The 13,870-nt window shown below is 40.2% G+C and overlaps 1 protein-coding gene across 4 annotated transcripts in view; it reads right to left on the minus strand.

Annotated features, from left to right (window-relative positions):
• Nucleotides 1-13,870, minus strand: part of SEPTIN7 (septin 7) — a 107,276-nt gene that overhangs the window by 6,444 nt on the left and 86,962 nt on the right. For 3 of the 4 annotated variants that reach the window (XM_056520487.1, XM_056520485.1, XM_056520488.1), the window contains exons 7-10: nt 13,462-13,554; nt 13,239-13,335; nt 9,971-10,022; nt 4,393-4,518 (exon numbers count right to left, since the gene is read on the minus strand). In XM_056520487.1, the coding sequence (XP_056376462.1) occupies nt 4,393-4,518; nt 9,971-10,022; nt 13,239-13,335; nt 13,462-13,554 (368 nt within the window). The remainder of the gene's footprint in view (nt 1-4,392; nt 4,519-9,970; nt 10,023-13,238; nt 13,336-13,461; nt 13,555-13,870) is intronic. The other variant, XM_056520486.1, reaches the window with a different exon arrangement.

A 13,870-nucleotide genomic window follows, 5' to 3' on the forward strand; every position in this document is an offset into this window, starting at 1 on the left:
CATTATTGTACAATACCCAACAGGCAGTCTGGTTTAAGGGTAAGTTCACACGGGCAAATTACCTATATTGCGTATTTGCTGCGGAAAAACAGCAGCTTAATTTGCTACCATTGACTTCAATGGGTCCGAAGGAAAATCTGCAAATCTGACCCATTGAAGTTAATGGTAGCAAAGTTTGCTGTGGATTCTCCACAGAGTATTTGCTGCAGAAATTCTGCAGGTACTCCGCCTGTGTACCCCAACAGTGTATTCCTTGACGAGAAAAAAAAGCTTTTTTTAAAATATATAATATGGTTACTTAAAGGAAAACTGTCACTTGTTTTCTCCCGCACTATCCACAGGTACTGGTGGATAGTGCGGGAGACGCTGATTAAAATCAGCCCTACCTTGTACGGATCTGCGCCGCCGTTCTCCCACAATTGTAGTTTTATTATCTGTTGAAATCTTCCTGTAACTGGCATAGGTGGGGCTTCGGCGCTTAACTGGCACTGACGTCAGCGCCACTTATGAATAGTAGTCCCCCCTCCCTCCAGTTCTCCCTCTCTTTGCCGCTCCTAACTGGAGGGATGAATATTCATAAGCGGCGCTGACGTCACTGCCAGTTAAGCACCGAAGCCCCGCCCGTGCCAGTTACAGGAAGATTACAACAGATGATAAAATTACAATTGCGGGAGAGCGGCGGAACAGTCTGGACAAGGTAGGGCTCATTTTAATCAACGTCTCCTGCACTATCCACCAGTACTTGTGGATAGTGCGGGAGAAAACAAGTGACAGTTTTCCTTTAAATAGCTGAAATATAAATTCAAGGCTTGCTTGATTTTTTTCTTACCCATTATAAAGCACTAACATACACCACAGCACTGTACACAGAATGTGATAACACTGGAAACTAGGGATGTCCCGATACCAATACGAGTACCGATACTTTAATTCTAGTACTTGCCTATACCAAGTACAAGTACTTTTATTTTAAAGGGAATCTGACATCAGGGTGACCCGGTTTCTGGCGCTGCAATGTGCAATGGAGGTGGCTGCTGTAGTATGAGCCAACATTTCTCTCTTCTCCATTGGACAGAACAGGGAATTTGCATTGGTGGTGAGATTGATGTCTCCGGAGCAATTGCGCTGACGTTTACGTGGTGAGCAGCGGAAGAAACCAGGTAACCGGCACTATCTACCTATAAATTGAAGTTAGTGCAGGTGACTCTGCTGTAAGATTGCCTTTAATAGTAGGTAGTATAGATAGTTGCAGACATTAGCAGAAGCCCCCTGTAGACAGCAGCCCCCCTGCAGACATTAGTAGCAGCCCCCCTGTAGACTGCAACCCTCTCCTTGTAGACAGCAGCCCCCCTTGTAGCAGCAGGACCCCCCCCCCCTCTTTGTAGCCAGCAGGCCCCCCCCCCCCCCCGTTGTAGTTGCTTACATGCGGCAGTTGGGTGTTCTCAATACTCATGACTGCTGCTGCCCCATTCTGCCGTCCGCATCATGGCATCTTATGGAGGAGCATGTGACATACACGTCACTCTGCTTCCTCCGTAGCGTTACACTGGGCGCAGTGGAGGAGGTGTGACGTGTGTGTCACATGCTCCTCCATAAGACCCCATGATGCGGACCAAAGAATGGGGCAGCAGAGCACTCCACCAGGTATCCGATTTGGTATCGGGGACATTAGACGAGTCCCCGATACCATGCAAATACTTGGTATCTGCCCCGATACAGATACTAGTATTGGTATCAGGACATCCCTACTGGAAACCTTTGAACCAGACCTGGGTTGTTTGCTAATAGTACACACACAGGGACTTACTTTCCCTTAGTTGATTTGCCAATTACAGCACAATGCAATTACTGCTATGCCATGACATAGTGCTGGTCAAATGCACTGGAGTCAACAGGCTAGCACTGTGCTGTGGGATGATTTACAGTACACTACTATAGATGGCATGTGGAGGGAGTGGTTATGGATGCACTGGTTTTGCATAGTGCATCACAGCAAGGAAGGGGTTACACTAAGTACTGTAATGATGCTAATGAAGGGTACAACAGAGATGGGAGTAGGGATTACGGTTAGGGCACAGCACTGTACATACAGTAGTAAGTAGCTATACAAGGGACAGCGGGCCAGAACTTTATGGGTGGTCAGAGATGAGAGGATTCAGGGACAGTGTCAATCCTCTTGAGGATGGAGACAGGCTCAGTTTGCATAGACACAGTCCAGACTCTTCCTCCTGCCTAACACTAGATAAGTCCTGCCCCACTTCCTGTGTTTCATTCTGGTCTCTTGGTTACTATCAATGGAATGAGCCTAATAGCCCATGAACAGATTGCAGGCAAGTGAGACACCTAGAGGCCAAGACTTTAAAGTTAAAGTAAATTTTCAGTAAATAATTAGATTTACACATATATTCAGAATCTAATCAAAGGCTATCAAATGTTTGGTTGAAATGACTGTGAAATGACTGTGTAAAATCATAAAACTTATGTGGTGGGCAATGAAGACTACGACATTGAGTAAACATTGAGAACAATCAAACTATACAGTGACAAGCTTTGAGAAAGTCATTCGCGTGTATTACAGACAAAATACCGTGACACCAGCTAATGTCCAGACAAGCTGTGTTATCATTACATGAACAGTCATGGCATCCAGAACAAACCACTTCAAATGGACTGAGTAGTCACCCGTTTGTGGGCTGAACTGATACACCTGGATGTAAATTATCGGGATCTAATTATTTTTATTTTTTTTATTTAATTCTCAGAAAACTGCTGGCTTATCAAGTAGAATAAGGACTGAACAATAATTTCAATTCTAAATAAAACAAGATGTAGGCTGAGAATATAGCTATATTAAAACAGGGCTGCTATTCCAAATGGTAACAGTGTAAAATAACTATATAGTTTTATATTAGCGGGTACACTTCTAGTCATAGGTTTCAAAGTTATTTTTATATAAATGCATAAAGAATGCTGTATTCCTTAATAAATACTTCAACTAGTCCTTTTTACAGTACTGGTGAAAAAGCGGTGTGAACTTTATTTTATTCACATATCCAGAGTTTAGTGTAAGATTTATAATGCACTACTCAGAATAAAGGTGCAACTAGGCAGGAGGCAGCAGATGGACCGTTTTGAGGCCATATGAAGAACAATTCTTCTAGTGAGCCAGTAGGGGTCACCATATACATAAGTTCCACCATCTCACACTCCTAGCATCCTGAACTCTAACTGGCCTCATATTAAATTAAAACCAGACTCTATACTACAAAGAAAGTCAACCATTCAAGCTTGAGCTGCACATTCCTGATCACACAGATCAGATCTACCAATACACATTCCTTTAACATGAAGGGGAGGAGGGCAATCCAAATAAGGCAGCCAAATCTGTAAGGGAGTGAGGAGATCTACAGACAATACACTTGATAGATTTCAACATATAGTAGATAACATATCCCTGTACTCTAATGGATCTGATCACTTTTTCCCACCTCTGAACTGTGGCTATGCTGTTGTCATGCATAAGAGCATACCCTTCCCACAACCCCCTTGTTTGCATGCACAGTGCATGCTCAGTACTTCCTGCACAGACCAGTTGATTGCAGTTGAATTAAGCATGTGTGACCACCATAATGGGTCGTAACCAAGGGCAAAATGCTACCAAAACAAAGCAGGTAATGGGGGATGAGAAAGTATACCTCTCGTAAAATTTCAGAAATGCTTGTACATTTGAAATGTTTCATTTCACATAATTCATCAATTTGGACCTAAAAGCTTTGTGAGACAACCCCTTTAAAAGGGCATATAATCTACAAGAAAATTGATGCAATTTTTCATATCTCACAGATTTCCTTTTTATTAATAGCTGAACTAAAGATTCCAGCATGCCTAGACAACGAGAGTTCTATGCCTGTCTATAGAATATTATCACCACTTTGAATACATTGTGACCATGCTTACATTCATACATTATCAGTCAGTATAGAGTTCTTGGTTACCAAAGAGATGAGAGAGAAGAGGATTATGAAGTCTTAAGTGCAGCATTGATGCTCTGGCTGTCTGACAGGACGAAGTAGACAGGAATGGCTTAAAAGAACTACTATTAATCTGTAGCTGAATAAATCTTATAGGCAACTTGGAGGATTCTACGCCTTTTGGGTAGACAAAAAGGCATATCATGGGAACCTGATCTATAGGTTGCTGAATACATTTGTGTGTGTAAAAATGGCCTGGTAAATGAAATGACAAAATTGTGATGGTAACACAAAACAGATTGTTGTGACATATGAGACAAATGAAAGCACAAGATGGAAATGGGAATGAAATGAAAAGAAATGGAGAGAAGTTAACTGGAATAGAAAAAGCAGTGATGTGACCATGAGGTAGGGCACTTACTTTGTTAGCTGTCCTTTGTTTTTGTTGTTATCCACACCATTGTAAGTCACAGCTGCTAATTTTCTGCTTCTGTAGTTCTCATAATGTACATTATTGGTGACATCCTTCAGATCTTGCATGTGTGTTCTAAAAGAGGATAAGAAAGAAATATATTCTGCTGCAGTTTTTGGGAGGGGATTAAAAACAAATTTGTTGTGTTTGTGTCAGAATAATACACATCATGAAGAACATTTATTGACAACTTATAAACTTTCCCAATTGTAAAGATTTATATTTACTATACACTAAAGGTGTAATCTTATAGCTACTTATTTCTTGCGTTGCAGACGAACAGAATTTTTTTTTTACTGAACGATGACTAAAATGCTTGGTGGTTACAATACATGAAGCAGCAAGATAAGTTTATTGTTGCAGTTCTGGAACGTACAGGACTTCTCACATAAGACTGTTTACACTCTGCTTACTAGAGCACAAACCCAGGCCATGTGGTGACCTACACCTTGCCAGAGTCTAAGTTCCTGAACCAGTAAGATGTTTAAGGGTTGTTCTTAAAGTTTACATGGTCCATTCTCTTCTGGAAAGTTTCCCTTTAGTACTAGTCCTTCTGGCCCACACATGCAGCATGTACAGTAGTCCCACTGATAATACATGCAGTCAGTGCCACCTCCTCCAACACTTGTGTCCTTTTCAACCGACCCAGGGACTTCCTCACAGGACTGTACAGTTTTTAGAAACTGAAGGCTTTAAATTTTTATTTTTGGCAGTAAAACTGGCAAGCATCTAGCTAAAATGATACAAGGAATAAAACCAGTAAGACATATATTAACTATAAAAGGAAACACTACATCACATTATGATACAGATCTTGAAGATCTTGGTAACTTCACAAATGCATTTTTGAAGTCCACCTTACCTTATTTATAATAATTTACTGAAGAAATATGATTACATTCAGGAAAACTGCTTATATACATGCAATTCCTAAAAAAGGATAGATGACTTACTGATCCTGAATCCTACAGGCCTACATCCCTTACAATTAACATTGTAAGCATTACAAATCTATACAAAATTACAGCAAAAAGATTTGCCAGATTTTTACCAGAATTAATAGGATACCATCGGAAAGCGTATGCAATATGAGGAAAGTACTGGCTGTATCGGCATGGGCCAAGATGAAGTCACTTATGCGTAGGGAAGAGGATAGATCAACACTTGATGTTGAGAAAGTCTCTGATAAAGTGGTATGGGGTTTACACAAGCATATTCTAGGAAAATCTATAATTTCATTTTAGCCATGTAAAATCAGCTAAATGTACAAATTACATTGTCTTCCATTAGTACATAGTCTTAAATGTTTTTTTTAAGGGTTAAAAGCAGGACTGTTCTTGTGGAAATAAAATCAATGTATTTTAATATTAATAGAAGTGTCTGAAGAGATACGGATAAGGTTCTAAATAAAACAGATCTATTTGGATTGCCTTCAAGCTTCAAAAGTTTAAAGCATTATTCTTGAGTGAACTAAACAAAAATTGGTTTTAGTAGCTAATGAGTTCTGTAAATACTGGGAGATCCATTTTCGAAGACAAAAAAAAGAGACATTACATATACAATTAGCAGCTCTCTGGCCCTAGCTACTAGATAAACTTTTTAAAGGGGGCAGTGCAATGGATGTCTATTGAAATGTATGGCATATACAAAGATTTAATAAAAATCTAAAAAATAAAAATAAATTGACTAATTAGTCCAAATAAGACCATTACTAATACGTTTAACTATAAATAATCAGCTAGTAAGCAAAATGAGTGATTATTACATTATGTTAAATGTACTATAATTGAAAATAAAGAGTTTTAAAGTGTTTCCGTCATTAAAAATAGCTTTTGACAAGTTGATCATTCATACATGTAAAAAGTTGTTAATCGCATAGGGTCTCACTCCTGAGACCCGCTGTGATCGTGATTAATTAGCTAGAGAAGCATGCAGCATTGCACTCCACAATAGTCAATACAGAGAAGTCTACAGATATTTTGGCTGGCTGGGGAGCTGAGTGCAATGCTGCATGTTTCCTTGCCTAATAACTCACGATTACAGCGGTCTCAGGAGTGAGACCCGATGTGATCAACAACTTAAAGGGGTATTCCAGGATTTTTTTTTTATTTGACTATGCTACAGGGGCTGTAAACTTAGTGTAGTTCATAATATAGTGTCTGTACCTGTGTGTGACGGTTTTCTCACAATTCTGTGATTTTCACCCCAATATTTATTTTTAACAGCATACAAAATGACTGTTGTCTCAGATTTTTCCCAGGTTGCAATGTGGCCGAGACCTGACATCACTAGTCAGCTGATGACAGGGAGCCTGTCTGCTTCAGTGGGTGGAGAGATCAATCTGCAACTAATGTAACAGCTGTAGGCACCCTGATTGACAACCACAGGTCTTTTGATGGATGCAGCTTATTTATGTTTCAATGGGTGGGGTGGCTGATGTGTGGGAAGGAGGAAAATGGAATTGTGTGATTTGTAGTAAAAATAAAAAATAAAAAAAAAGTCAAACAGGAAATACCAGTTCACAAAAAGCTAGCCACAGTGTTATGGTAATCTCATAACATAGCCATTTAGCCCCAAGACAAGTGCAGATCCTTCCTAAGCATGTCCATTACTGTCTGCCAGGTATGTACTAAAATCACCTTATGGTGGATAACCCCTTTAAAGTTGTGAAATATGTATTAATGGAAATGTGCTGGAAAATATTTTTTTATAGTTTAAAAGAAAAATCTATAGTAAGCTGGACACAAGAAGTCAGGATCTACCAAACAAAGATCTGACATTTGACCTGACTAAAACCAGACTGTGGCACTGTTTATGGGTGTCACCTTGGACAGACCTAAAACATTTAATTCAGAAGATATTTAAAGTTCCATGCTTGTACAATTCATTGCTACTTATATTTTATAGAGATTAATCCATTCATACCTGCAACAACAATGAACTAGTAAATACCGTATATACTCGAGTATAGGCCGAGTTTTTCAGCACGATTTTTCGTGCTGAAAACACCCCCCTCGGCTTATACTCGAGTGAACTCCCCCACCCGCAGTGGTCTTCAACCTGCGGACCTCCAGAGGTTTCAAAACTACAACTCCCAGCAAGCCCGGGCAGCCATCGGCTGTCCGGGCTTGCTGGGAGTTGTAGTTTTGAAACCTCCGGAGGTCCGCAGGTTGAAGACCACTGCGGCCTTCAACATCATCCAGCCCCCTCTCACCCCCTTTAGTTCTGAGTACTCACCTCCGCTCGGCGCTGGTCCGGTCCTGCAGGGCTGTCCGGTGAGGAGGTGGTCCGGTGAGGAGGTGGTCCGGGCTGCTATCTTCACCGGGGAGGCCTCTTCTAAGCGCTTCGGGCCCGGCCTCAGAATAGTCACGTTGCCTTGACAACGACGCAGATACGTCGTTGTTAAGGCAACGGCTCTATTCCGGGCCGGAAGCGCGGAGAAGAGGCGCCCCCGGTGAAGATAGCAGCCCGGACCACCTCCTCACCGGACCACCTCCTTACCGGACAGCCCTGCAGGACCGGACCAGCGCCGAGCGGAGGTGAGTACTCAGAACTAAAGGGGGTGAGAGGGGGCTGGATGATGTTGAAGGCCGCAGTGGTCTTCAACCTGCGGACCTCCGGAGGTTTCAAAACTACAACTCCCAGCAAGCCCGGACAGCCGATGGCTGCCCGGGCTTGCTGGGAGTTGTAGTTTTGAAACCTCTGGAGGTCCGCATGTTGAAGGCCGCAGTGGTCTTCAACCTGCGGACCTCCGGAGGTTTCAAAACTACAACTCCCAGCAAGCCCGGACAGCCGATGGCTGCCCGGGCTTGCTGGGAGTTGTAGTTTTGAAACCTCTGGAGGTCCGCAGGTTGAAGACCACTGAGGGCGAATGATGAGAAGAGGATGATGAAGGGGGGGGGGGGGGTGTGGGGATGATGAAGGGGGGTGTGTGGGATGATTACAAGGGGATGATGAAGGGGGGATGTGTGGGATGATAAGGGGATGTGTGGGATGATGACAAGGGGATGATGAAGGGGGGATGTGTGGGATGATGACAAGGGGATGATGAAGGGGGGATGTGTGGGATAAGGGGATGTGTGGGATGATGACAAGGGGATGATGAAGGGGGGATGTGTGGGATAAGGGGATGTGTGGGATGATGACAAGGGGATGATGAAGGGGGGATGTGTGGGATAAGGGGATGTGTGGGATGATGACAAGGGGATGATGAAGGGGGGATGTGTGGATAAGGGGATGTGTGGGATGATGACAAGGGGATGATGAAGGGGGGATGTGTGGGATAAGGGGATGTGTGGGATGATGACAAGGGGATGATGAAGGGGGGATGTGTGGGATGATGATGAAGGGGGGATGTGTGGGATGATAAGGGGATGTGTGGGATGATGACAAGGGGATGATGAAGGGGGGATGTGTGGGATGATGACAAGGGGATGATGAGGATGTTAATGACGGGTCTGGATGATGACAGGGGGGGATGAGGTATTTCCCACCCTAGGCTTATACTCGAGTCAATAACTTTTCCTGGGATTTTGGGTTGAAATTAGGGGTCTCGGCTTATACTCGGGTCGGCTTATACTCGAGTATATACGGTATATAAAGAGCCCCCTAAGTATGCACAATGTATAAATATTTTACAATTTTGGTAACAATGGAAAAGATAGACGTGCCAAAGTAAACAGCATATTTTAAAAGAAAGGATATGTAAAAACTGTTTTACATTAAAGTACATGCCCAGGAGAGGGGTTAATAATGGTTGGAGGGATTATTTTTGTGATGAGTGTATTTGTTTCAGTCTCGTAAATTACATTTTTTTTAAATTAAAAACAGAACAAAAACAAAACTATATTTGGCACTTTTTCTGATTATCTTCACTTGACAATTTAGCAATGTTAATCTGCGATCCTCATGGTTCTAATCCGCCTGGACATCACGAAAATGCAGCTGTCAGAATGATTTTATTGATCCCTATGAAGTATGTTTTCTACACTGTACGCTGCTATCGATTAGCTGCACAGTTCTATGCACTTACTATGATCACAGATGACCATTTAAACACAGTCAACAAACACAGGAATCAAGTCTACAGTTTAGGGGGTTATCTACCAAAATATGGCTAATGTCATGGCCCACATGGTCAGAGTGGTTTATACAGTAGTCCGGATTTATAAATCTGTCAGACAAAAATATCTGAGATTGTTTCTTAGATAGCAACCAATCACAGCTCATCTTTTATTAACAGCAATTTGGGAAATGAAAGATTAGCTCCAATTGGTTGCTATCATTCTGAGACAAAAATATGACACATTTTTGTTTTAGACAGATCTGGGCCAGTATATCACAAGTCTGGTAAGTGAACATATAATCTGTCACTACTAAAGATAATAATGTAATGTAATCTAATCTTCTATTGTCATATTAAAAAGGAAATATTTATATTGTCCATTGTTATAGATATTCTGGCTCATATTGGGTTGGTATTTTATTTCACCATCTACCAGATGGAAACCATAGTAGATAGATTTACCTTATCAACATGTTCCGCAGTATAGTGAAATCACAGTGTTCGCTGTTTTCAACTGTAAAAATAAAATAAGTAAATAAAATAAAACCGGTTGGAAAGATTTTTCAAAACCGCAACTAAAATGTATGGCAAATTGTTCAAGAATTTACAAATAGAAACATTTTGATTAATGTGTAAACTAAAAGAAAAAAAACATTTAAAGTCAGTGGTTTTACAGGATGTTTATACAAACTTGTATAAAAGACACAAAACAAGTACTGTAAGCGTGCCTGTTTTACTGCATGTTTACTAGGGAAAGAGACAATGAAGCCTACTAATCCGATAGAGGCAGGCATGGCATGGGTCATAAATCATCCTTGTACCAACAGAGAGGGATGTTCTACTGAAAGAGTCATTTGTATTACTGTACACAATTCAGGCTTGTAGGTCCTGCACTGGAACCACACACTTTACATCCTCAACAACACATGTAATAAAATGTGTAACCAAAACGGTCACCAAGATTTATACTTCATGACAGTCTGTTTTGATGTTTTAATTCTTTGAGTACAAAGAAACATTCATTCAGTGCTCACCAACAGGACTAAGCATTGTCTAAGACTGAATCACTGTATTATAAAAGGCATCAAGTACAGAAAGATACAGGGGGAGATTTATCAAAACCTGTGTAGAGGAAGAGTGGTGCAGTTGCCCATAGCAACCAATCAGGTAGCTGCTTTCATTTTTTAAAAAGTCTCTAAATAATAGAAGCAATCTGATTGGTTGCTATGGACAACTGGTCAACTTTTCCTCTGCACAGGTTTTTATAAATCTACCCTACAGTATTTTGGGGGTATAAATGTTAGGCAGTGAAAGACAAGAAAACAAGTAGCAATAAATCAGATCATTTTAATTTTCTACCCTGCTGCAATCGTATCAGCTGCTTCTACGTGGGAGAACTTACTGTCTGAGACAGGGTTGGTCAGAAGTAAGTGTTCGTCAAATGTGGAGGAATTCTTAAAATGGGTTGTCTGTTGAAAGACAACTTATTCCTTTATCCACAGGATAGAGGATAAGTGTCTGATCAAGGGGGATCCGAATGCAGGGTCCCCTGTAATCTCCAGAATGGGGCCTTGTGTCTCAGAAAGCAGATGGCATGCGCTTCATAAATTTCTATAGGAGCCCTGAAGATGTCCAAAAACAGCACTCGGCAAATTTTTTGTGAGGTTTCTCCTGATTTTCAATTTCACTATCTATAGTGTTTTTTTTTTTTTTTTCTAATATTCAATTTTACTATCTAAAATAGTAATGTTCCATTCTGACCACTTAGCCTACAACTAAGCTAAGACTTTCTGTTCTGTATAGAATACATCCCGGCATCACAGATAGAGGTTCAGTGAAAAGTGACATCAGTATATAGATACCAGAGGTATGCACAATAGCTGTTGCTAACAGATCAGCATCCCCCGCCATGTAGAATGACCTATGAAAAGGTCACAGGGAATGCCCATTAATGTTTTCAATACATGTGCAGGGGACAAGTCCTGTCTTTTGTTGCCTATGTCCATGGGTACTGTCGCAAAGCATTTTTCCAAATGCTGTTAAAAACTGCTCAGGAAAGAGGACACCCCCCCCCCCCCCCCCCCCCCAAAAAAAAGTGCAAAAGAATTTATAAAAAAAATTACAATCAGAAAATAGAAGCTACCTTTATTCAGTAAAAATAAAATAAGTAACTATCTAGGTGTAACATCCCTTTTCAAGACCATTTTTTTTAATCTACAGCTAAAACCAAGAAAGTTCAATGCAGTACTCTTGTAGTGAAAAGACGCAGTTCACATTATGATGGAATAAAACCTTTTTACATTTTTCCACTACTAGAGAGTGCTGCATATACCTTTTTTTTGTTATGTATTCTAATGTGATTATGTGGACCGTATCCCTTTTCTCTCTGTTTGCACCTGCACTTTAGTAACTTCAGTGGAACTCCATCCCCCAGAGTGCAGCTGCCTACGGCTTTAGATCTATCTATCTGTCATAAAAGTGTGGGTAAAGGAAATATATGTCATTTACTAACATATTTCTACACAGTTCGTTAGCATGGTAAAATAGTAAAAAAGTTACTGCAAAGGGCTTCATAGTGCTAAGAATTGGTGCTGAAATTCTAAACACTTTATTATTAGAGTATCCCTTCTTTTATATACATTATAAAGCAATCAACCCCATGAATGCATTCTGTTTGTGATGTGTCTGTTATATTAAAACCAGTTGTGTTATTTAATGCTGCAGACTACTGTTTTTAAAGGAAAACTTTTCTGAGCCACAATTTACATCAGTACAAAACGGAAACTTCTAACAGGTTGCGTTACTTTGTATACACTCCGCTTTAGTTATTAAATAACAAATTATGAGTTGAGGTGACAATACACTTTAAATATTTAAATAATTATCTTTCCTGATTTCCCCATACATGTGATTTTTGCCACCTAACCTTTTTATTCTCATAGGGATAAGCAGTTTCCAAATCTGTCTAGTTGCAGCTTACCCCCTTCCCCATAGACACCATGTGATCGTTTGCCGAACAATCATATGTTGTCTATGGGGAGGGGTAAACTACAACTAGACCGCTTTGGAACCTGCTTATTCTTACGAGAATAAAAAGGTCGGGTGGCAAAAATCCAGCATGTCCGATCCTTTAATCCCCAAAAAATCTGTCCAAGGAGAGTTGGGAGGCTGCCATATATGGGCACCTTAATATACATGACGTTTTCTATTTGTGCATAAAGCTCAGTGCATTGCGTGAGATTACATTTACACAAATCTAGGCTGATCAGTCACATATTTGGCAACAATATAGAGAAAAATTGTTGTACATTTCCAAGGGCAACCAGCTGTGTAAATAGTTGGAGACAGTAAGTAATTTTATACAGAAAACATCTGTGCATGAAAGCAATTATCAGCGATGTATAAATATGGTACTGGGAGACATCAGAGGACCCACAGAGATGTGGACACTATTATACCATTGTAAAATGGGTAAAGTTAATACACTATGCAGAATGGATGTATACAACTGGTAGAACTGCTTGTCATACATTACAGCCATGAACCAGGACCTTCAACTTTACACTGATCTCTATGCTGAGAACTTTAATAAATATTTTGAATGTGAATAACCTTGGAAACAAGGACTCAATTCTTCAATCTGTGTTTGTACATTCTGTAAACCACATTTTTTTTAGGATGTTTGACTAAAGACTGAAAAATAAAATGGAAAGATTTTTTTTTTTTTTACCTTCTGCAACTCCCCATGGATACTGCCTTCCTCTTACTCTCTTGCCATTCACTTCTATGATAGTGTTGCTACCCACCACCGCAAGTGGTAAACGGTCCTACATGACAAAAACAAACACAAAATACACATATCAAAGAGCTGTCCAAAATCTATATTTCTTTATTTTAGCTTATATTATTACGTTTAGTTTACTGTAAATGTTAATATACAAATATCTCAAAACCTTAATTTTTTTCACCAGCTTATTTTCTTCTTCATCATCTGTTTCAGGAAATTCATAGATCTTAATTTTGTGTTCCTGGATTTCCTTCATTATCTGGAACAAAAACATTAAAAAACATTTAGTTTAGGATTCTGAACGGTCGTCTATGGGTATAAGAGGATAATGTGTCCTTCTGTTTAGTAAATACTTGCATACCGCATAAAATGACGATTAGAGACAGGTTTTCTTAAAACCCTGTTACCACTACTCTTCTCTTCTAAAAATGTATAAATAAACTGGCAACTGGGTGTTAAGGGGCACACCCTTATGCCCTATGTGGCTACCTGGAAATCACCAAGTATTGCAGTTTTATTACTATTCAAAAATCCAAGCGCATATTTACACATGTAAATCAATTCCCATTGACTTT

This window comes from Hyla sarda, chromosome 5 (genome assembly GCF_029499605.1).
Source record: "Hyla sarda isolate aHylSar1 chromosome 5, aHylSar1.hap1, whole genome shotgun sequence".
Lineage (NCBI taxonomy): Eukaryota > Metazoa > Chordata > Amphibia > Anura > Hylidae > Hyla > Hyla sarda.